Consider the following 24,399-nt stretch of genomic DNA (forward strand, 5'->3'; position numbering starts at 1 on the left):
GAGAGAAAATATAAATAAATAAAATAAATATTTATTCGGTATATAAATATTTTATCGGTATATACATACATGTACATACAAACATAAATACCAAGGATAACCCATGAAATTTAAGCTTATTTCCAATGGGATCCTTTTGATGCACGGATGTTTGCGCTAGGGAGTCATTTACGTGGGAGGAAACCGGAGTAACCGGAGGAAACCCAGAGAGAGAGTTTTGAAAAATTTACAATTTTTCTCATCATCTACTAAAACATAAATTTATAAACAAATGATCCAAAGACATGATTTAAAAATCATCAAATTCTGTATACTGGAAACAACGTCCGTTATATTTCAAAATATGAAAAATCTTCAGTAAATTTGATTTGTTATTGCAGGAAATGTGTTCTCCCCATTACAGATTAGTGCCATATATTAAATGGACAGAATATATTTGTCATTATATGTATTGACTAATATAAATATAAGAACAATATACTTACCTTCCAGTACTCCTTGTGTAAAAATTATACAGCTTTATTGATAAACCACATCCACAGAGAAAGGTGAAAAACTATAGAGGTGGAGATGTTACAGGATTCTGTCTGTTACAATACGGACTCACGAGAGAACACCACAATTAACGCGAAAAATTAACGACCAGAAATTATAAGTCATATTCGGAGGAAATACTTTGTAGAATAATTACCGATTTGATGCCGTATGGAGCCGGCCTTCAATGGTTTCCCATAATACACTACCATTAACGGTAATCAAGGCCCAGATGTTTGTATTTAACGGTTGGAGTATTTGTTTTAAACGCGGTATTTATTGACCAGCAATCGATGGCCCCCACTTTTCTTTTACCATGTTAAAACGCCCTTAAGTGCATTTACAGGGGAGTTTAAAGCTCCTTGAATTAATATTTAATTTTGTGGCGGATCATACATTTGTTTTATAAAAGTTACAAAGTCACGCGATAACGTGAATTATTTTTGCTGAATTATTCATTTTTGCGGAAGATTTTGCTGCAAGGTGATAGTGAAGTGACACAAGATTATAGGAACTTTAGCGTAATTACGGGACAAATGAGAAAAAAGACACGCGGTTGTAATCGAACGTTTATATTGATATTTACATTGATTGACAGTAGAGGTTTGTTGATCTTTCTGTGCTGTCGATATGGGAGCTAGAATCCTTATCAAACAAACGCTTGTTGTCTCTCGGGTTTATGGCTGTTGACATCACTTTGCCAAGTTTATGCCAACATACAAAGTTTACCAACAATATCTTGAACTGAAAAACAGTAGACACAGTGTTGCATTGTATTAGAAAACCTTCATATTGGACGGAAACATCGATTATTTCGTAGATTGGGCAATGCAGCTACAATATATTCCGGTATGCGCAAGCTGCAGAAGAAACAGATCGTTTAGAAAATGAAAACATTCGTAACATAGTGTACAAAGACTCCATTGTGTTGGTTATTATTTTTTTTATAGAACCTAGCAATGTAGATGTAATGATTTTCACAGACTGAATATGGGAAGTAGACCGCGATTTTGATTGAAAAATACCTATTTTAACGACCTACACAGCACGAGCACGTACCTCCCGAATACGATGCAAGTTCTTCACCGAATAAGCTAGCGGGGTCACAGGGGCTAAGCCCGTTTTGGGCCCTATCACAGAGTTCGGGCCCAAAACGGGCTTAGCCCCTGTGAGCGGGGTGGAATTTACTATTGTTTTCCATTAAAAAATTCCATCATAAAGATAAAAGGGAATGGCTATTGTGACATCGTGATAAAGGTAAAAGGGAGGGGTTATTAGAGCACCACAATAAAGGTAAAAGGGAGCGGTTATTATTACATTTAAAGGGAAAGGGGAGTGGTAGATATAATACCACTATAAAGGTAAAATGAGAGAGAGAGAGAGAGAGAGAGAGAGAGAGAGAGAGAGAGAGAGAGAGAGAGAGAGAGAGAGTAAATTTCTCGGATCGACGAATTGCTATTTATGGATTTAGAACTTAATAACCAGAGAATGTCAAACTTTAAAGTCTACTCATGCGTTGAAATCTCTTCTTAAGGTATTCAATGTGTAATGACCATATTTCATATTTAATAAATGGATGGTGGAATTTTTGTAATCATGGTATCATTTTGAAGGGTTCATCAAATAAAAATAATCCACCATAGGAATTTTCAAAATTTTGTTTACTGCTTGATTTATTTCACCTAGGATTTAACATTGAAGTATATGGGAAAAGCATGTTTTATTTCAATATTTTAAAAAGGAATTATATTTTCACACAAATCTCTTGGTAGAAAGTTACAAACACTTTCTCTTAGTGAAAATATGAAATAAAATTAATCATTGACCACACACATTTTTAGAAAATTAGATTTTTCTTGATTTTACAAAGGGCAGACAACTCTTCCAAAAAGTCTTAAGTGTAAAAAGGTCAGCTTCTAATCATTTACCAGTCATGTGAATTTCATCTGCTTCACTTTCATCATTATTTAACAATAAACATTTATGTTGATCTAAATCCTTCAAAACTGTTCATTATCCTTTCATTATACATGGAATACCTTAATGTACTGATTTGTAACAATGCATGAGAAGGGGGGGGGGGGGGTCTGCTCTGTGCTACAGTCATACTATTTACATTTTCAATGTTTTTGCGTCTGATATCGATATCTTTACAAATTGTAATGATATACATTTCCCCATGAACGCGATGCAGTTGTAAACGATTAATACAGAACCGTTTGATATAAATATAGTACGTCTATTCTATTTTCTGGAAATAATGACAGATGTGAAAGTAGAATGTAAAAATAAGAAACAAATTTCATTTTTGGAAATACCATTGTCGCACGCCTCGGCTGAAACGTACGCTCCTCTTCCGTGTGGGAGGTAAGATGAGCTCACGTTTCAGCCGTGGCTTGCGACGATGTGGAAAAACAAGAGGATATGAATGACAACGCACCGCACCGGTATCCTGCATGAAGCGCATTTATTTTCTAATTGCTAACGCATGGATTACTTACCAACAGCTTCTGAATTAGCGTAAATAAAATTTATTTCTTGTGTTTATATTTTACTTTCACTTCTGTCGAAATTCCAAAGGCTCCATTGCAATAAATGTACTATATCTCTTAAAGTTAACAAATCTCGGAGAGGTTTTTCTGTGATTTTAAAACTTCAACAGTAAATCATTTTTGTAAATATATACGTTAAATTCCTGATATCATTTGACGTATATTTCGTTGTTTACATGTATAAGGACTTTTAAAATTCTTTGGTTAACACGTACTACACATATCTGGTTTGTAGCGAAGTACGCTAGAGTTATAGTTCTTGTACTGGATTCTAAAACAACAGAAGATATTTTTTTTTCACTCGTGTAGCTTTGGGTGAAGGGACAAAAATATGACCACTGCATGACACTTAAAGCCTGAACAGTTAATGAATGTTCTTTACTTAAAGCCTGAACAGTTAATGAGGTTCTTTACTTATAGCCTGAATAGTTAATGAAGGTTCTTTACTTAAAGCCTGAATAGTTAATGAAGGTTCTTTACTTAAAGCCTGAACAGTTAATGAGGTTCTTTACTTAAAGCCTGAATAGTTAATGAGGTTCTTTACTTATAGCCTGAACAGTTAATGAAGGTTCTTTACTTAAAGCCTGAACAGTTAACGAAGGTTCTTTACTTAAAGCCTGAACAGTTAATGGAGGTTCTTTACTTAAAGCCTGAACAGTTAATGAAGGTTCTTTACTTAAATCCTGAACAGTTAATGAAGGTTCTTTACTTAAAGCCTGAACAGTTAATGAAGGTTCTTTACTTAAAGCCTGAACAGTTAATGAAGGTTCTTTACTTAAAGCCTGAACAGTTAATGAAGGTTCTTTACTTAAAGCCTGAACAGTTAATGAAGGTTCTTTACTTAAAGCCTGAACAGTTAATGAAGGTTCTTTACTTAAAGCCTGAACAGTTAATGAAGGCTCTTTACTTAAAGCCTGAACAGTTAATGAAGGTTCTTTATCGTGTCAACGGCTCCCATGGCACGGAACCTCGGTTTTCGATGACATATCACACATCACCGTCTAACAGTACTATCAGTACTTTGCTTAATGACACATCCAAAAGTCATGTCGTATCAAGTCATCCACTAAGTGATATAAGTTAAAACATGCAATGTGAAGTTATGAGATATGTATGTAGTATACATGCACCTTCTGTATATCGTGCATTTTATTTTATAAAGAGAAGTTATACACATGCATTCACTATTACTACACATTTTAACAGCTTAATAATAGAAATTCAGAGATATATGGATATATTTGATAATCGATATTCTTGATTCTCGAGAGGGGTGGGGTGGGGTGGGGTGGGGTGGGGTCCCGCATCTTATTGTTTTAAACATATGCAATTAATTGAACCATTTATAAATAATTATGATGTATTGTATATTATATATTCAATTTAAACTACAGTTTAAGCTTGTAAACTTAATCAAGAATTGGTTTATAATGAAAAATGTTCAATTGTATTGAATGTCATTTATTTAATCGATATGACAGAGAAAATTCGGGTGCAACTGAAACTCTCAAGTTGCTCTCCTTTTCGCCCAGAGTCTTGCAATGCGTTTTCTAAGTTCGTCTCTAAGCACAGTGAGGTCCCACGAACTGAAATATGCCATTGTTTCTAAATATTCAACAACTTTCTAATCTAAACGTGTCCTTCTGACGCTCTCTTAAAATGGAGGTTAGAAACGCCTTGGACGTAAACGGATCGTGCGCCACCTGTAATCAAGGGCGAGTAATTTGAAGTTTTAAAATTGCAAAAGGCCTATTGGGATGCATGTACAACTGTTAGACAAGTCAGCCATTGTAACTGACATTCCCTAGCATCCCCTTGTTCTGTAGTTGACGCCAACTCTGGATATTTCCAGTTGAATGTATTAACAGCCGATTGCTCAGTCACAAGTACAGGATGTTTGACACCAATGGTCTTAAAAATTTGTAGCTTTTTAAAAACTCACCGCTAAATTTGGTTTGATTTCTGCTCGTTATAAACTCTATGTGCAGTATATGTTATACGTCATCTGATTAAAATGATACAGCTGGCAACTTTTTTTTATTGTGACGTCATTTTGACGAGCGGCGTCATTGTATAATCAGTGAAAGGTTCCATTGGTTTGTTTTTTTATGAGACTCTGCCCACGTGTCATCGTCGGATACCCACGGCTGATCTCGTCTTCTACTCATCACGTGATCAGTTGTGGGTATCCGACGATGCCCACATGTCGATTTTCCTGATCCTTGTGCTGCGCAAATCTGAATCTCCTGGACGTTTAAAAATGATGGATTTATTCGGTAGAAGGAACCAACGATAGGAAAACAAATAGCTAGACCGATGGACAGAAAGACGACAGACAATTTTCACTAGAGCAGTTAGCTAATAGGAGTTGAACTTAGAAATTACATTCTTTAAACAAATAAAACACAATATTTATAAAATAGTGTTATTTATTTACAGTTTTAAATAAATGTGAACAAAGCAATATTTGGTTTCATCACTGCGGTGTTTTGTTAAAACTGTAAAAGCAAATTTTATACCATATATTCATCAAATCTAAAGTGCAAATAACTTTTTAATTAAGCGTGGAGCAGTTTGTAAATGAATGACGTAATTAAACGTAAAAGCAATGTGTAAATGACGTCATTAAACGCAGAAGCAGTGTGTAAATGACGTCATTAAACCCAGAAGCAACGTGAAAATGACGTAATTAAACCGAGAAGCAGTGTGTAAATTCAACGCAGAAGGTGCGTTAAAAAGATGTTATACACCGCACAGTTTGTAAGTTACGAAACAAAATACAGACTGCAGTGTGTAAACTCAACGCAAAATTAGTACACCTTATATCACTTAATCAAATCTTACTCTGCGCATGGCCCATCCAGAACGATGATGTCATCAATTGCGATATCACCAAGATAATTAGCTCCTTCCGTTACCTCCAGCATTATCTGATGTCGTTTCAGTGACGTAGGGATTTCCACAATGGCGCGTTGCCAGTCTTTTCCCTGGTCCCCAGATTTTTTCCATATGGTACTATTACTATTTCCTGTCTAGGGAAAACCACAACTATTTTATGATGGCTGTAATTTTCAGCGTTCTATCTTATCGTTTACTGATTGATATATTTTGAGTACACAACAGTCATAATTACGTGTTCTGACAAAAAACAAATATGTGTGTGTTTACGGTAACCTGTTGTAAGAAATTGGGTCAATAGGTCGGTTCATTTGTTGTTGATTTTTGGCCATACTTGTTTAATTGTATATCGTGACAGTTTTAAACAACCTCATCAACTGCTAGCGATGGTGTTATCTCGTGCAATTTCCCCACACCTTTACAGTCATTGTTCTTTAGTTGGTTACGTTTAATGTCTCGCCCGAGATTTTTTCATTCATACGGAGACGTCGCCATTGCTGGTGAAGGGCTTCAAAATTTGGCCTATAGCTATGTTTGACGCTTAAAGCCTTTGAGCATTGGCGGTTACGGCCTTTGAGCAGGTAGAGATCTTTAACATACCACACCTGCTGTAATACAGGGATCCGGTTTATGCGATCTCAACCGATCGACCACCCAATTTAGTCGCCTCTTACGATAAGCAAGGAAACCGAGGGCCTTTTTTTTTTTTTAACCCGGGTCCCCACAGGAACGAAAGACCCGTGATTCTCACATTTAAATGGTGAAGTAGCGCCGAGCAAAGGCCTAAATTTTAAACCTTTCACCGGTCTTGTTGACGTCTCCATAAGAGTGAAATTTTTTTTAATGAGACGGCAAACAAGATACAATCGATCAATCAATTATATTTTTGTACTTTGGGTTTCTTACCAGAATAACACGAAGTGATGCCGTATCCGGGCCGTACATATGGTACCAGAAAGTCAAACACTGGGGTGTGGTATTGGTGAAGTCCGATGACACCAGCACGGCTTTGTCACCTGGCTTTTGGTTTGACGACTCTAGGTACAAATAGTGTCCACCAGGACCTAGTAATAAACACGAAAAAACCACACAGCAAAAGTTATGCGGATACGAGATTAGAGCAAAGGACTCCGACTCTTGTTCTGAATTAATCTTTAGTTACTCATTTGGAAACTATCCCCAACGAATTCCTTCATTCTTTACCATAAAGCATGTAAAGAATTATCGAAAATACTATAACTAAATATGAAAGTATGTCGACCATGACGCAATCTAATTAAAATCAGATCTCTGGAGAAGGATCTGAGAGCATTGCGTTGAATGTCACGTTATTTCACCTTTCACACGTGACCAATAAAATTACGACTTTCGCTAACATGAAAGTTTTGCTGTTTTATCGGAACATACTTGGTATTTATCATACGCATGCCAATAATTACCGAGAAGCACGGGAGGATATTTGAAAAAGATTGCGGCGTTAGAACTTCACAAGAAATTATTGTAACGATAATGGATGTATAATACATAAGATCTTCCTTTGCTCTTCCTTTACTGCCGACATATGTGTATATGGAATTCGATGAGACTTTTCATGTAACGACGCCATTTTTGTTAACTTACAATCGGAATACGTTTCAGTAAAACGATTCCTGATTGGCTCTTGATTCCTTGTCAAGCTATTGATATTGGTCGAATATTCATTGAATTCTTCATGAGACGGGTCAATAACAGGACCGCAAACAATTCTGTCAGATCCTTCTTTTAGATAACATCTGGCTTTAATTAGATTGACCGTGACGGAGGTGGGAATTGGACTTGTTCAACACGGTTCAATTCATTGCCTCATATCACATTGTAAAGATAAATTGGATTTGTACTATTCACATTGACAGTAGAAAAATTCGCAAAATCCAAGGGAGACAACCCTGCTGAATGTACATCAGAGGATTCAAACACAATTCCTGAAATATTAATGTCAAATATACATGTGCATGTATCTGCAATCATTGTGAAAGTAATTCAAAAACTGTAAAGTCTTTAAAAACGTAGGTCAATAATGAAACACCCTGTTGTGTGGCCTTACAGTCTACACCTACGTAACAGTAATCAACCCAGCATCTGCAAGTGTAGTTCTTTGTCCAAAATTTCACGCGGTTTAGGAAATTTTAGAATTCTAAGAGACATAACTCTGTTGAAAGTAAGTCAATTGGAACCAACAATTTTAGATTGACCTGCAACACAGAGATACATAACTGAATATCTGAAATGCAGTGATCTATAGGTCCTACGTGTAGTTCCTCTGAAAGTAGGTCATTTGAAACGAAACTTAAATTTTATCAATGAGCCATTGTAACCAAAGTAAATTATATATATACCTCACATACATGTAACATGTATAAATAATTTTGAAATTTACAAGGAAAATTATAGCTATGACGGCGGACGGACGGAAAGGGGCAACACTACCACACCAGTACCGTCCGGTCCCTCAACACTACCACACCAGTACCTTCCGGTTCCTCAACACTACCACACCAGTACCGTCCGGTCCCTCAACACTACCACACCAGTACCGTCCGGTCCCGCATACGGTTTTACAGCTGCATGATAATATCTTAATAAATGCTTTAACCAGAAAGAGCTGTAATTTGTGACTTACTTCCGCCAATCGTGTGGTCAGACGCTGGACCGGTCAAGGCCGTGGGAGTGTTTCCTTGATGACGTAACAAATCAAAGTTATCGGTCGTACTCTGTGTCCACGTACATAAATCTTTCTCAAAGTCACAGTCATGACTATCGTTGCCTGAGAGAGAGAGAGAGAGAGCACTGCATTTCAAATACATGTAGCGCTATGACATCATCCAATACGGCCTGTCATTGGGTCAAATGCTGTCTCACGTGTTTCATACCAATTGTGAAGCCGTTCTTTACACACTGATTTTGACTACGGATAACTCCATTTACCTGATCACGATATAGGGCTCACGGCGGGTGTGGTAGCTCGACAGGAAGTGCTTACTCCTTCTAGACACAAGATCCCACCTCTGGTATATCCAGGGGTTGTGTTTCTTGTAGGATTTATGAGATTTATCACTGTTCGTTATTTTCACCTATTTATAACTTCACTCTGGAGTATTGGATTCAGGATGAAAAATAATCTTCCTTTAGTCAATATATGAATTGTATTTTTTGCGTCTTACAAGAAGGAAGACTTCAACTATTGGATAACACCGACACCTTGTGTACTGTACTTCGTACATAGAGGATTTAAGTATGAAAACACTGGTGACTAATTATCAATGTTTTTCTAACACGTTTGTTATTGTCTCAAAATTGTATCTTTTACTGAAATGGGTAATCCGATATCCCTTGAAAGGCTTCAATGACAAGAGGTCAGGATTACCGAAAATAAAAATAAAATAATAATATCCCCTCCAACCCCCCACGCCCCCCCCCCCCCCCCCCAAAAAAAACAAAACAAAACCAAAACAAACCAGCCAAACAAACAAACAAACAAAAACACATGTTGATGACAATGAGCTTTATACTTCTACTTGAAACATTCTTATGTTTGAAACATAAATATGAATTTTGCGTTTTTGCACAATGAGCATTTTATACTTACCCCTTTTCATGTGATATTTGTGCTTGCATAAATTTTCGTTCAATCTACTGTACAACGTAACAGCTTGGAAACTTAAGAAAATATCTGAGAAATCGTGAAAGGCGAAGGTAACGAACAGTGATCAATCTCTTTACTCCTAAAAGTAATACAAAATAGAGAGATAGGCAAACACGGACCCTTGAATATACCAGAGATGGGATCAGGTGCCTAGAAGTAAGCATCCCCTGTCGATCGGTCACACTCGCCATGTAGTTCTGTCGCACTTATTCTAATCATATAGCCAGAGATAGCTTGTATTGTATTTATCCTCACTTTTTCATTTGACTTTTAGTACTATTTGGACATCGGTGATAGTTTTCCAATACGTTATTGATATTTTCTTATTGTTTAAGGTTTGGAAAAGTAATAAGAAATTCAGGTCACCATGTAATGTAACACAATTAGGCAACCTAACTGATGTGACAGAAATTCAGCTCAATACCCAATGTTACAGAAACTCAATTCATCACCTGATGCAATCTGTATTTCAAATTTGTGTTGTACCGTTCCAGTTTTACCATCAGAATCCAAAACTAGTGCAGTACATCTGAAATATAGATTAATTACATCTGAAATACAGATTAATACCATCTGAAATACAGATTAATCACATCTAAGATATGCAATAAGAATCAGGGGTGACAGCTATAATAATAATACAATTTCATAACTGCATATAATGCTCATACTGGTCACGGTAGCTCAGTGGTAGAACATTCGCTTCGTAACCGGGAGGTCGTGAGTTCGAGCCCCGCTTGTGCCATGACCGCGTCAAGCCTAAGACATTAAATAGGTAGTGGTTGCTCTTTCGCCAAATGCTTGGCATTTATAAATGAGAATCACGAGTCTTTCGGATATGACCTTAAAAGCGGAGGTCGAGTGTCGCAGCAGGCGTTGACACGATAAAGAACACTTACTGCTACGACTCCGAGCCCTAATCATAGATCTAAATTTGTGGTACTTCACCTACAGCGTCTCAATATGACGTCTCAATATGAGTGAAAAATTCACGAAAGGACGTAAAAAAAACCCCACACAAACAAACTTAATGCTCACCTATATATTCCAGAATCTCCTGGATAAACCTCTGGAAGAACGATATTATTTCTGGTTTGAAGCATGCGTACTGGAATCTCAGATGAGGCATCTTTCGTCCACGTGATATTGAGAACCGTATTGTTGCCAGTTGGACAACTCATCATCACTCGGTCCAGGATTCTGCTTTGAATAATGTCGTCTTTCAGCTTTGGCGCTGTAATTGTTTAAATAAGATAACTGTTCTCCAGCGATATATTAGAATGTCCTTGACCTTGCGATAATACACATACTATAACACAATACAAACCTTTACACAGACACTGCGGACCGAGGCTTTTCCCTGGTGCTCCACTTGGTCCTACATCACCTTTATCACCCGGAAACCCTCGGGGTCCTACAATGCAGGGTAATACACTGTAAAATGGTCGCCGATGAGCTGGGAATACTAGTATATCATGAACGTTAGAACACTACTTCAGGATCTATGATATGAAATTGATCATTCACAACACATCATATAATCACAGAGAAGTATGCTTGAAATGCTTTTACTCGTATATTCATATCCAACTGATTTCTCTGTGAAGCTCCAATGTGCTAGTTTTCGTATAAATCATACTACATTAGCAACATGTCATGACGTCAGTGGGCGGGGTATATGGAAATTAACATGGTATGTCCATTTAAATTTCATTACTATGCCATATTTTGATATTTCTTTTTTTATTTTTTCATTTCAAATTTAAAGAATCATTGTCTAGTTTGCTGGGTATGTGAGATTAACTACAATGGAAAAGTCGACAATTCATGCCTAGCTGCTTCAACGTTATTAAACTATCACGCTCTTCATCGTAATAAACAAACTAAACAGTGATTCCGTAAACATCCCACATTCATGACTTGGACAGGACGTCAAATGAACAAACAGGTGAATGAATACGACAACTCTACATGCTAGTCGTTCCGAACCATTATGAGTGACTATAACATTAACTATGTCTATTTCATTTTGACGAACCGTTAACATGACTTCTCATCATATCTAACAAGCAAGTGTTCCAGTATTTCTATTGGATCTTAAGCTTTACAGACTATCAGGTAAAAACCTTGTGGTCCTCTTTCTCCTTTTTTCCCTGGTCCGCCAGTTTCTCCCCGATCTCCCGGAGGTCCGGAAACACCAACATCTCCCTTCTCCCCAGAAATACCTGGATCCCCTTTGACTCCTTTAGATCCCATGTCTCCTTGATCTCCTTTGTCGCCCTTATATAGAAGAAATCAAGAACAAAAATTTATAACGATACTGGAGATTCCCTATACTTAATATTGCGAAATAAATCGTGTACGTCAATTTGCGAGAACATAAATTCGCGAGTGCTCTGTTGATCAAGAGTCTTTATATGTATTTTAACAATATAAAAATAAAAGCGGGTAGTTTTAATTCGTGAGTGATGCTTCTCGCAAAATTACGCGATGATAAATTCCTCGGGTATATTTTAAGTATATAGGATGAAACATTCTTTTTGAAGAATTTTTCGATGTGAAAACTCTGGACATTTTACTCACAAACTGAATAAAAGTGCTAATTGCAATTCGTTCTCTGTATTATCAATTTCAATAATTTGAACAGTTTTCCCGCACTATGTTATTGGTTTTCAGGCGCGTATGTATACATAGCGTTTTTTTGTTTTTTTTTTGGATTTATTGATGTGTAAATTATCGTTTAGATTTATCTTTGGAAAATCAAAACAATTGTAATAAATAACATTGAAATTATTTTACAGTAATTACGAAATGAATCTTGTATTTTGAGAGTACCGGGTAGTAGAATTTTCTGTAAGTAAAATTAATTAACATTTATACACGGTTTCAATTTATACCTTTTGTCCAATATCACCTTTCTCCCCGAGCTTTCCCAAGTCTCCTTTAGGGCCTACAGCACCTTGTAAACCAGGAAGTCCAAATTCCCCCTTACTTCCGGCAATACCAGGAAAGCCTCGCTGTGGTTGTAAGCCAGGCTCCCCTTTCTCTCCTGTTACACCTGAAACAGATTTCTTTGTTGTTAAGTGAAATGTTTTAATTTTACATATTAGTATAATTATATGATATACAACTTGGAATAATGACTGGGAGTGTATCAATATTAATTCTAGTATTTCTCTTCAATGTAACGATCCCCAGGAAATGGCTTGGAAACATTGTATGTTATTCTCTCTGAAATGCCATGTATACAGAATTTTCTACTCGAGATTTCGCTAACATTACCTTTGCTTCCAGGCGTTCCAATTTCTCCTTTTGCACCTGTAAGATAAACTATACCGTAAACAACGGAACTTCAATAAAAACATATTGTAAAAATTCCCATTTATTATTTCATAACATACCGTATACACACAGGTGTGTGTTATTAATGCAATGCTGCTCTAAAACCAATTCCTGGAAAGACAAGTGTATAAAATAATGGACATTGACATACTCTGTTCTTCTGTGTGCTGTTTTGATATCTCAGTGGGCTATAGTATAGGGCTCACGGCCGGTGTGACCGGTCGACAGGGGATGCGTACTCCTCCTAGGCACGTGATCCCACCTCTGGTGTATCTAGGACTAGTAAGCATTTCCTGTAGACCGGTGACACCGGTCATGAGCCCTATATAGCCCATCAATGAGTTGTATATTCCAGTTTAATCTAATACTATATCGCGTAATATAAAGATCCCACATTCAATGTGAGCTGATCCACAATCCACATTATCATATAATGTAAACAATGTGATATACTCAATATTACTCGGCAATATTACTTGCTATTTTGCGACATCACCTGAGCCTTGAGAATGTCTGCCATCATCATCTGGAGAGTAGGCGTCTGTCTCTTGTTTCTCTCAGCTACGTCATTCAGGGCCGGTAACTCCAGAAGCTCCTGAACTTCATCCTGTATACAGGGGACAGAACAAAGAAACATAAACGCAATAAAATATCTGAATCTTGAAATCCGAGGGTCTCCGACAAAATTCGAAGGTTCGAGACGAAGTTAAAAAAAAAGATAATTATATAACACTACATAATGCGCAAAATTGATAATGTTTTAAATATTATACAATGTACTGTCTGTTTCTCTCTCTACATCGGCAATCGCTTGATGCTTTGTTTCCCGCCAGGGGTAAAAAGTTTGTCTTATATAATGATGAAATTATTTTGTACCTACTTTCTTATTCAACTGTCATCGTCATTATTAAAGTTTAGATGACTTTGAACCGCGTTTCTTTATTTTCCACGATTTGAACTGAAAATTTTCAAATTTCATTTTTCCATTTTTATTGTTTACAATGCTTAACTAAAGTATTTCTAATGGTCAACCAAAATTTGAATATCAGTTGTTGAGTTACATGTGTGATTCAGCAATCGCAATTCTTTGTTATGTAAACAAGGCTCGTGTCATATTTTTGTTTACATTAGACTGTTTAATATAGAAAATAGCATGTTTAAAACAAAATGAGATGTACCAAACACTAGACAATAGTTGATTGTGTTAAGAATTCACTTATGAATTGAAAAAATCTGCTTTAAACGAAACTTTTACTAGTTTATTTATAACCTATGTAAACAAAAACATGACACAAGCCTAGTTTACATAACAAGGACTTATGACCTCTGTATCGCCCATGTACCTTGATTAATGACATTCAAATTTTTGCTGATCATCAATAATACCTTAGTTAAGCATTTTAAACATTAAAAATAAAAATAAGAAATGAAAATTTTCAGCTTGAATCGTGTCCATGTCTCTTTAATGATAAAGTGTAAAAAATTTAATACATTATCGTTTCCATAATAATGAGCTTCAAGCGAACTTTGAAGATCTTTGCGTCTATCGATCAAACTTGTTATTGAAAAACACTATCCATGATATATAATTGGTCGTGAATTTACCCATCTTATGTTTAAAGACAGCACTTAATACCCAAGCTGCTATACCACGACATGGAAACCTCGCACATGCTGTGGGTTACTTAGCAATTGTGAACTAGTGTGAACAACTGCGGGCGAGAATGTGTGATGTAATGAGAGCAGGCATGTCTAGATGACCGAAAAATTGACAGCACTTTGAGATAAACAAGGTGAAATAGGGCTTGGGACCTTGAAGACACTTCGACATAAGCAGGATATTCGAGATATCAGGATTAAAAAAGAAAGAAAGAAGGAAAAACAACATTTATATAGGGAATATGGTCGGAACAGGAGATCGACTTCGAGATAAGCGGGTATTGGAGATAACCCATATCCGATATACAGATAGTTTACTGTATATAAAACTTCTAGTTGATATGAAACTAAATATGAAAAAATGTAAGTTGATCAGTCCAAACAATACATGCATTACACTAGAAATACAAACCACACTCCACACATGTTGACTCCTCTCACATTCTTTTTCTAAAAGTTCCAAGACCTCTGATTCTTGTTGATATTGCTGACTGAGGGACTGCGTCCGGAGGTAGATGTACAGATTGAGTGACGTAAACAGCACCGTGTGAATCAGTAGTGACAGTCCCGCCACTGTCTGGATAGTTGTCGCCATTTTGAATCGCTGTTGATAAGGCTCTGTCCGAGTTTGTGTAGAGTACACATTTCTTATCATTTGGTCTGTATTAATAGTGTAATAGGACAAGTCCCTATAGCCGATACTATTACGAACGACTTGAAGAATTACTTCCCAGGTACTGTGTGGTTATATGTTTTAAGTCTTAGTTAACCACTACTGCGATTAAGAATTACACTGAGTACTCTTCGGAAAACGTATATGTTTGTTACACTGTTAAATGATAATTGTATATAATATTTGTCGCGACTCTTTGTCAAAACCGTACATTTTTATGATTCTTGATGGTATATGTTATAGGATCAAAGCTTAGATCACTGTTAAATTTATTTTTAAAATTTGGAGTTATTGTTTGTTGCTAAATTCACTGCTGAATAAGGATTGTTTAGGGGTGTAACTGATGCATACGTTCACACTGTTATAGTAAGAGTTGACAAATATGCTACAAAAATCGATTCTGCTTTAAATGATCTTGCATTATGATTGACAAATCCGGTATAGATTACAAGATGTTGGACCCTTGTGATCAAATCCATATACTGCTAACATTGGCCTTGCATGTTGCACCCTGGAAAAGGTGAAAAAGGTGGAAAAGGAACAGTGATCAATCTTATAACTCCTGTAAAGAATACAAAATTAAGACAAAGGTAAAAACGGACCCCTGGACACAACAGAACAGGTGCCTAGGAGGAGTAATCACCCCAATTGACCGGTAATATTCGCAGTGATCCCTCCAGCCTATTGAAGTAAACGGAGTCACTTGTAGTCAAAATCAATATTAAAAAAATGTTCTAACAATTGGTATGGAACACATCAGCCAGCAGTCGACATCATGAAATGTTGTATTTGCAAATTAAATCATTATAATGACCATTGATTTCGCGAAATGCTGATTATAAACGAGACTGTTGAAAGAAACCCTTGTAACATCAGTAGCCTGCCTCGATTCAAAAAATGATCAAATATAGAACATGTTCTCTCGAATTGAATCAATTGAAAGTCAGAAGTACTATATACATGTGATTTTGGGATACTGCTACACAAATACAGGACATTGACGACGGGAAAACTGAAATCACCCTGTTTGTCATAAAATGGAGCAATCATTTTGCTGCTAACATCTAAGTTAATCAATGTAAAGATGATGAGGAAGAAGTTTGAATTAACATGCAACATGTACATATGCAAGTATTATTAGGGAAATGCATACCTGCAAAAACACCTCTCTGGATTTTCCTCGAATGAAGTTCTGGTGAAGTTTCCTTTGAGTCATTGACCAAACTTTGAATAGCAGCCGAAGTCTTGGATTTAATTCAGACATTTACCCTTCGAGCACCTTCTCCTGAAATTATTTTGTTTTCTAGATCACCATTGTCCCATGGACTGTCTTCATATTGCTCTGTGTTCATCACGATCCCATTTTCGGGGGCGGTAGTCCCCTTTGCCATCTCCTGGTGCAAATCCTTAATTGTTGCATCTTGTTCTTCATTTAATATTTACTGTTTGTGAAGCCTCTCTTCTAAATCACCAATTCTTCTTAGTAACACAGACAGTTTATTTTTTTCTCCTTCGCTCTCCACTCCGGCGACAGAAAAAAAGAAACCAAATAAAAATGATGAAAGGCATCATAGTTATTGGTATGTTTAATAGTGCTAAAAATCAAACCTACTAAGTTATATTTCCAATAAAATAATACAAAATTAAGGCAAAGGTAAATGCTGACTCCTGGACATAGCAGAGGTAGGATCAGATGCCTAAGGGGAGTAAGGATTCCCTGTTGACCGGCAAAATCCTTACAAGTATTAAATATAAATCAAGATTTAAGTTAATTATTGTTTGATTTCTACTTAAGAACCTTTACTAATCAACAAGGTGTTTCTACAATAGTTACTTAGATTTATCGCTTCATCTCTGCTAACTAGCTATTAGAATGAATTATTGTATGCATAGGAAAGGCAAATTACATATTGTGCATTTTAGAAACATGCTATAACTCCTTTAAAGAAACCAAGAGTGCACCATATTGTTTTGATGCTTTTACTGTCCGATTCTCGAAATGCAATGTAATACCTACTTCATGTGACACCGGAAATTGTTGAATGAATTGTATTATTAATTTCTCCATCATAAACCTGCCATATTTTGATGTAGTATCCCCGTGTGGTTTAGCAATAAATCAAAGTTTTTACTACAGAGACCTGGTTGAAGACATACAAAGTATAAACGCCAAAATGAACCTTTTACAAAAATTTGATCCGAATTTGAAAAGAATATCCTATACAGACACTTTCAGGATACGTTAACGGTTGAATGGTATATTGATGACGTCATACAGCCACAAGTGTTGAAATCTGGTTTAATCTAACAAACGTGTAAAATAAGTATTCTACACTCAATGTAATTTGATCTATTATTTACATTATAAACAATATGTTCCACAGGGATCCGGGTTAGAATAGGTCATCAGTAACCCTTGCTTGTCGTAAAAAGCGACTAATTTGGGCGGTCCTTCGGATGAGACCACAGAAACCTAGGTCCTGTGTTACAGCAGGTGTGGCATGATAAAGATCCCTCCCTGCTCAAGGGTCGTAAGCGCCGAGCATAGGCCTAAATATCGCAACCCTTCACCGGCAGTGGTGAGGTCTCCATTTGAGTGCAAGATTATTGAGAGGACGTTAAACAACATTCAATCAATCAATCGTAAACGTTAGCATTTAATAAAAGTATAAAATGTGATGTATACAATAATACGTGATAATATTACTTGATTTTTGACGACATCACCTGAGCCTTGAGAAAGTCTGTCATCATCATCTTGAGAGTGGGCGTCTGTCTCTTGTTCCTCTTAGCCACTTCATTCAAGGTCAGTAACTCAACGAGCTCCTGAAATGCATCCTTTATGAAAAGGACCGGACAAAAAACCCGATAAATACATTGTATGTAAAACATCAAATCCAAACAGTACAAGGACTAGACTAGAATTATAATGCAATATATAAATAGAGTAAATTCAGACTCTTACCGTAAACTCGGAAGAATATAAACTGTAGTAAAACTGTAGTTCTTTGATATGACGATATATAATAATAATATGGTCACTTATTCCGAGGAGGGGTGTTGCTGGGTTAGTTTCTGGAATTGCCGCGAATCTTGCTTATATAGCACCAAAACCAGTAATACAATTCACAAGATACTCACAAGCATAAACAAACCATACTGACCTTTCACACTCCTCTCTCTACCAATCAGCGTTCATCCCGATGAATATGAATGAAATGAAACGACTTACCATGAAATGAGTAACGTAATGAAATTATATTAGTAAAATTACGGGGATGCTTACTCCTCCTAGGCACCTGATCCCACCTCTGGTGTGTTCAGGGGTCCGTGTTTGTCCAACTATCTATTTTGTATTGCTTATAGGAGTTATGAGATTGATCACTGTTCGTTATCTTCACCTTGCATTAGTATGTAAATTTGAATTATTTCATTCTGGGATATTCTCCCCCTCTTAGAGAAAATGTCTCCTGACATTTCTAAGATCAGAACTCAGGACTGTAATAAAATTAAATTAAATACCAGTGTGTTTTCACTAAAATACACGACGGTTACAAAAATATAGGGCTCACGACGAATGTGTCCGCTCTACAGGGGGTGCTTATTTCTCCTAGGCACCTGCCCTCATCACTGGTACATCCAAGAGTCCGTGTTTGCCCAACTCTCTATTTTGTATTTTTTTAGTTCTGAAATTAATCATTGTTCGTAATCTTTGCCTTTTTATAAACAACTTGCTATCGCGTATTCAATCATTTGAAAGTCATACGTACTATGTAGTGTAACGTGCGGCGAATACACAAATATATTCATACCGAGTTCAATTGACACACTTACTACAACACCAGTGAAACCGATTTGAAACTTTTACAAATTTTAATTCTACAAAATTAATCATCAATATATAAACATACATGTAACAATAATACACAAATACACAACACAGATACATTGATCAGCGTGTCCATGAACCAGTCCCGGTATCCTCACACACGCGTCAATCATACGAATTTCAGATTTCACAGATGCGCAATCCCAGCTAGATGATCGGACCAGGCACTTTCACGGACAAGTGCTTCCATTTTAGCGAGACTACTTCCATGTTCTTCATCTCCAGACAAAACACTACTCCTGCAGACGATCCCGCGCTCTATCTGCCACGTCATCCGATCACACACGAAGCTTTCCAAGTGATGTCACAGATACACAAAAACAAAACAGCTGATGTAACAGCTTAAATACATAACCAAATTATCGTAACAATAGAGTTGATATTTGGATACTGCTACATGAATATGGGAAATTGACTATGATTCCGTTTGTCGTAACGTGGATTTATTATTTTGCTGTTAACATCTAAGTTCATTATTGTAAAGCCGAGAGAAAGACAACATCGGACCAACATCTAACATTGTCATTCTATAGTCAGCATTGGGCCGATGATGTCAAAATCAGAAAAGACTGAAACAAAGTTAGACCTTTTCAGTATCATTATTAGGTTTTACTAGAAACACCACAATGCTACAAGAAATGACGTTACAAAGTAAAAGAAACGTCGATAAAGTTTACATGACACGTCTTTATACGCTAGAAGAAACGTCAGAGGGGTTGTAAGAAAGGTTCAATCTTACTTACTCGGCTATGTTCGTAACCGGCTACGGAAAAGGAGGAATGTGATCGTGCTGAAAAATGTCTGTATAACTTAATTCAATTGTCGCTATAAGTTACAGGAAACATCCCGCGTCATTACACGCAACAGGAATTCTACTTTTGGTAATCGTACTTATACCCCAACTGCCCTTTCAAAACAGGAAATTCTTCAAAACTGTCACGGATAACCGTGCTAGAATGTGAAAATGATAAAGTCACAGAAAACAATTTACATATTTGGTATACAAATATTTAAGTTTCTGGTCCCGGTTTTATGGCGTTGAGCGTAAAGTTCCTCAGTGTTCCTGGCTTAAACATGGATCCACTACACTGATGACTGCTGTCATACGTGGATATCACACATGTCGATGCTCCCCAGTGTTTGGTTTCGATACTATGGTTACTTGGTACACACTACAAGGTAGCACCTACGACAATAAAGTCATACTATATAAACGTACACATACACACAGGTTTTCAGGTTGAAACCTTACTTTACATTATCCATGGATATATATACCATACACTGTTATACATATAAGTTACTTAATATTATAACAAGATACACTAAAACTCTAGCAATTCTATGCCTATGAGTTACACAATGTTTCTTACAGCAAAACAATTATGGCCAGTACTACACACCGTAACTTTACAAACAGGACTATATAGTGAACACGTTTTTGAAAAAGGAAACCGGTATTGAAACAAGTACAAAACACAAAGTATGAATAAAGATACTTGGAAGCTTTAGGACCTTTAAACAAAGAAAATACTCTATAAAAATCGTTACATAAAACTCACCTCAGAACAAGCCGAACACGGACAACATTTACAACAATGCCAAAGTGTTTACAATTAAGTTATTCTATAGTTGATGGCAACTCTATCAATGCGTCCTTCTCGCTGGACAGCTCAGTTCCTACTGAGAGCACGGACTGGCGGTTTTTATGCTCCAATAGATTGGAGGTTTAATAAAGGGGTATTTACAATTTAAAAGAGGTCCCAAGCAGGATAAAGCTACGTTTGATTTGACAAAACAAAACTGAATTAAAATGAACATGGAAATAGATTTTAATGTGACAAAAACCATGCTTCAGTTTTAAACACATTTGATATCCGAGTCAATGGGTCGAATGAATATGTGTTACCGTACCTATACTGGATTCCTAAACTTCATAAAAACGCTTACAAACAAAGATACATTGTTTGATTCAGTAAGTGATCTACCAAGCCCCTATCTTTGCTCCTCACGAAAATTTTAACAGCTGTGAAGGAGAAACTTAAAAGTTACTGTGCGATTACATATTCCAGAAGTGGTGTTAATCAAATGTGGATTCTAAAAAATTCTAAAGAACTTTTAGTAAACTTGAAATCGCAAAACTTCTCCCAAATCAATAACATCAAAACCTATGACTTTTCAACACTATACACGACATTCCTCGAGATAGATTAAAGACTAGACTTTTTGACATCATACACAATTGTTTTTTCAACACAAATGGAAAAAGGAGGTATTCATTTTATAGTGATCAGTCATCCAAAAACTTACTTTTTGAAACACTACTCTGATTCCACGCACAAGTACTCTGAAGTTGAAATAAAAGATATGTTAGAATTCCTTATTGACAATATCTTCGTGGTCTTTGGTGATAAGGTTTTCGAACAGTCTGTTGGAATTCCCTTGGGCACAAATTGTGCTCCTTTCTTAGTTGACCTGTTTCTATATACGCGAGAAGAAACGAAACTCTTGCTGTGGCCTTCAATTCGACATTTAGATATATCGACGACGTTTTGTCTATTAACAATAATGTCTTTCATTCATATGTCGATTCGATATATCCCTTTGACCTCCAAAAATAAAAGACACCACAGAGTAGTGCACTTCTGCTTCATACTTGGATATTTTATTGAAAGTAGACATTAACGGCAAACTGACAACTCAACTGTTTCAGCTTCTCCATCGCCAACATCCCATACTTCTGAAGCAATATTCCATTATCACCTGCTTGTGATGTTTATATTTCTCATATGAAGCAGAATTTATTCAAAAACTAATACGCGAGAAGAAAAAATCTCTCGCTGTGGCCTTCAATTCGACATTTAGATATATCGATGACGTTTTGTCTATTAACAATAATAGCTTTCATTCATATGTCGATTTGATATATCCATGTGAGCTCGAAATAAAGGACACCACATAGTCGTCCACTTCTGCTTCATACTTAGATATTTTATTGAAAGTAGACATTAACGGCAAACTGACAACTCAACTGTATGACAAACGGGATGATTTCAGCTTCTCCATCGTCAACTTCCCATATTTATGTAGCAATATTCCATTATTACCTGCATATGGTGTTTATATATCTCAACTGATTCGATATGCAAGAGCTTGTTCTGCGTGTAGTCAGTTTTTAAATCGAGGTAAGCTACTGACAAACAAGTTGATGGTACAGGGGTTTCAACAGTCTCGATTGAAGTCAACATTTCGCAAATTCTATGGTCGTTATAACGATCTAGTTTGCCAATACAACCTATCACTGGGTCAAATGCTGTCTGACATGTTTCATACGGATTGTTAGGCCGTTCTTTACACTGTGATGTTAACTGTAAATTAGTCCGTTTACCTAGGACTCACGGCGAGTGTGATCGGTCGACAGGGGATACTTACTTCTCCTAGGCACACGATCCCAATTTTGGTGTGTCCGAATCTTTGTTTGCTGATTCTTAGTTTTGCATATCTTACATAGTATTCATACTGTGCGTTATCTTTAAGTTTTCATGTTACAATTTTACTCTATACAAAATTGACTTTCCAGCTACCGAAAGATGCAGATAAATATTGGTGAGGGAACTTGCATCACATTTGCCTACTACAGATTGTTCCTTTTGTTGTCAGTTGTTATTGTTTGGAGATCCACTACATGAAGCAATGTAGAACTAAGCTGAAAAGGTAAAAGTAGCGAATATTAACTATCTCATAAATCCTATAAAGAAATTTAAAAGTAGGGAAACACAGGTAGACAACGTACAACCTCATGACAAGTTGTTTTTACAAATAAGACCATTATTAGAACCAATCCATGGCATGTTGTATACTAAATAATTTTGGGGCCGTTCTTGGTATACTGCCTTTGATTACAGATTTGCCCAACTATCTATTTTGTATTGCTTGTAGGAGTTATGAGATTGATTACTGTTCGTTATCTTCACCTTGCATTAGGCTGTTTACCTGAGTAAAACAATACTCACGACAGGACTGACCCTTCAACATGGAATAATTACACTTTATAAGCACCTTTAGTGCTTTCAGAAGTCTTCCTTCCCCTGACCTTAATTAGGTATTCTTTTAAGGACTCTTGAGATTGATCATTGTTCGTTATCTTCACTCTGTTCATATTTTAAACTTTTTTGAACTCTGTAACATATACATGAAGATATTAATACTCATGTTCACAAGCTCTACAGAATTCATGTAACCTAAACATAGCCGCAGGGGTATGCGGTCTAATTTAATATTCCATTTTGTATTATTATACTTTCATTTAAAATACTCGAATCTGATTGGTCGAGAAGCATTTGAAAAAACATATTGTTACCCTCTGAGAACAAAAAACACGCGCCCCAGGGTGATAGTATCTAGCAACGGGTAACAGTACTTGACAACGGGTGATATTATAAAAAATTATCACATGCGTCAAATTTATGCGCGTACGGTTCGCCGTAGATTGCTAGACGACGTCGTTTGAGCGTTTGTAATAAACGCACATCAAAATACGAAATATCGCATGACAGTGATTGATCAAATGTCAACAGACGTAAGTTTTTCTGCTTTCCAGTTTACATAACATTCAGCATAATAAAACAAATATTGCATGTAGTTGAGGGTAACATTGAAATTTTCACCCCTACGCCTCGGTTGACAATGGTTTTCTCGGGGTGAAAATTTTCAATGTTACCCTCAACTACATGCAATATTTATATATGGGCACATCCCTGTATCATGTGCTGATGAGTAAAGGACAAGGTACGGTTTTAGCCAAAATCTGCCCTGTCAAGGAAATTCACCAAAATACTAAATCTGGTATTTGAGAGTGTGCCATTTATGAAAATGACCATTGTTATCCTTTATCTACCATAGTAGCTGTAATATATTCAACGGAAAACTTTATATTAACCTGACGACGTCACTAAATTTGACGTTAATTTTGACGTAATATACGAGAGTTCTCCCCAAGCGATGTTTTGAGTAGGAAAACACACATAGAAGTATTAATTCTTAATAAATGCGAAATTATTGGTTTTTGTACTGATTTGAATGGGTATTAAATGGAAATTGAAACCACATCAGATATGCCGCACAGGGGCAAAAACTGCAGGTATTCGCGGAAAGCTTTTCTGGTGCAGAA

The 24,399-nt window shown here is 36.5% G+C and overlaps 2 protein-coding genes across 2 annotated transcripts in view; both read right to left on the reverse strand.

Annotated features, from left to right (window-relative positions):
* The window catches only part of LOC125662132 (MYCBP-associated protein-like), a 71,378-nt gene extending 70,433 nt beyond the window's left edge, over window positions 1-945 (reverse strand). Inside the window, exon 1 of the mRNA XM_056146077.1 lies at window positions 486-945. The gene's annotated coding sequence lies outside the window, so the exon portion shown is untranslated. The remainder of the gene's footprint in view (window positions 1-485) is intronic.
* Window positions 946-5,497: 4,552 nt separating this feature from the next.
* Window positions 5,498-15,285, reverse strand: LOC125662133 (uncharacterized). The gene is made up of 13 exons (XM_056146082.1): window positions 15,080-15,285; window positions 13,505-13,615; window positions 13,068-13,119; window positions 12,949-12,984; window positions 12,564-12,724; window positions 11,793-11,946; window positions 10,994-11,080; window positions 10,705-10,900; window positions 10,119-10,195; window positions 8,644-8,787; window positions 6,891-7,048; window positions 5,931-6,118; window positions 5,498-5,584 (listed from the first exon to the last, which is right to left on the reverse strand). The coding sequence occupies exons 1-13, from the start codon at window positions 15,260-15,262 to the stop codon at window positions 5,563-5,565; spliced, it is 1,569 nt and encodes a 522-aa protein (XP_056002057.1). The 5' UTR covers window positions 15,263-15,285; the 3' UTR covers window positions 5,498-5,562.
* Window positions 15,286-24,399: the final 9,114 nt, after the last annotated feature.

This window comes from Ostrea edulis, chromosome 8, assembly GCF_947568905.1.
Source record: "Ostrea edulis chromosome 8, xbOstEdul1.1, whole genome shotgun sequence".
NCBI classification, from domain to species: domain Eukaryota; kingdom Metazoa; phylum Mollusca; class Bivalvia; order Ostreida; family Ostreidae; genus Ostrea; species Ostrea edulis.

Coding starts and splice junctions, on each gene's coding strand:
- LOC125662133 (XM_056146082.1), bottom strand. CDS start 15,262: ATGGCGACAACTATCCAGACAGTGGCGGGACTGTCACTACTGATTCAC. Junction 13,120..13,504: donor CAGACATTCTCAAGGCTCAG/GTGATGTCGCAA, acceptor TTGTCTTTCCAG/GAATTGGTTTTAGAGCAGCA. Junction 6,119..6,890: donor CATCACTTCGTGTTATTCTG/GTAAGAAACCCA, acceptor GGTTTTCCCTAG/ACAGGAAATAGTAATAGTAC.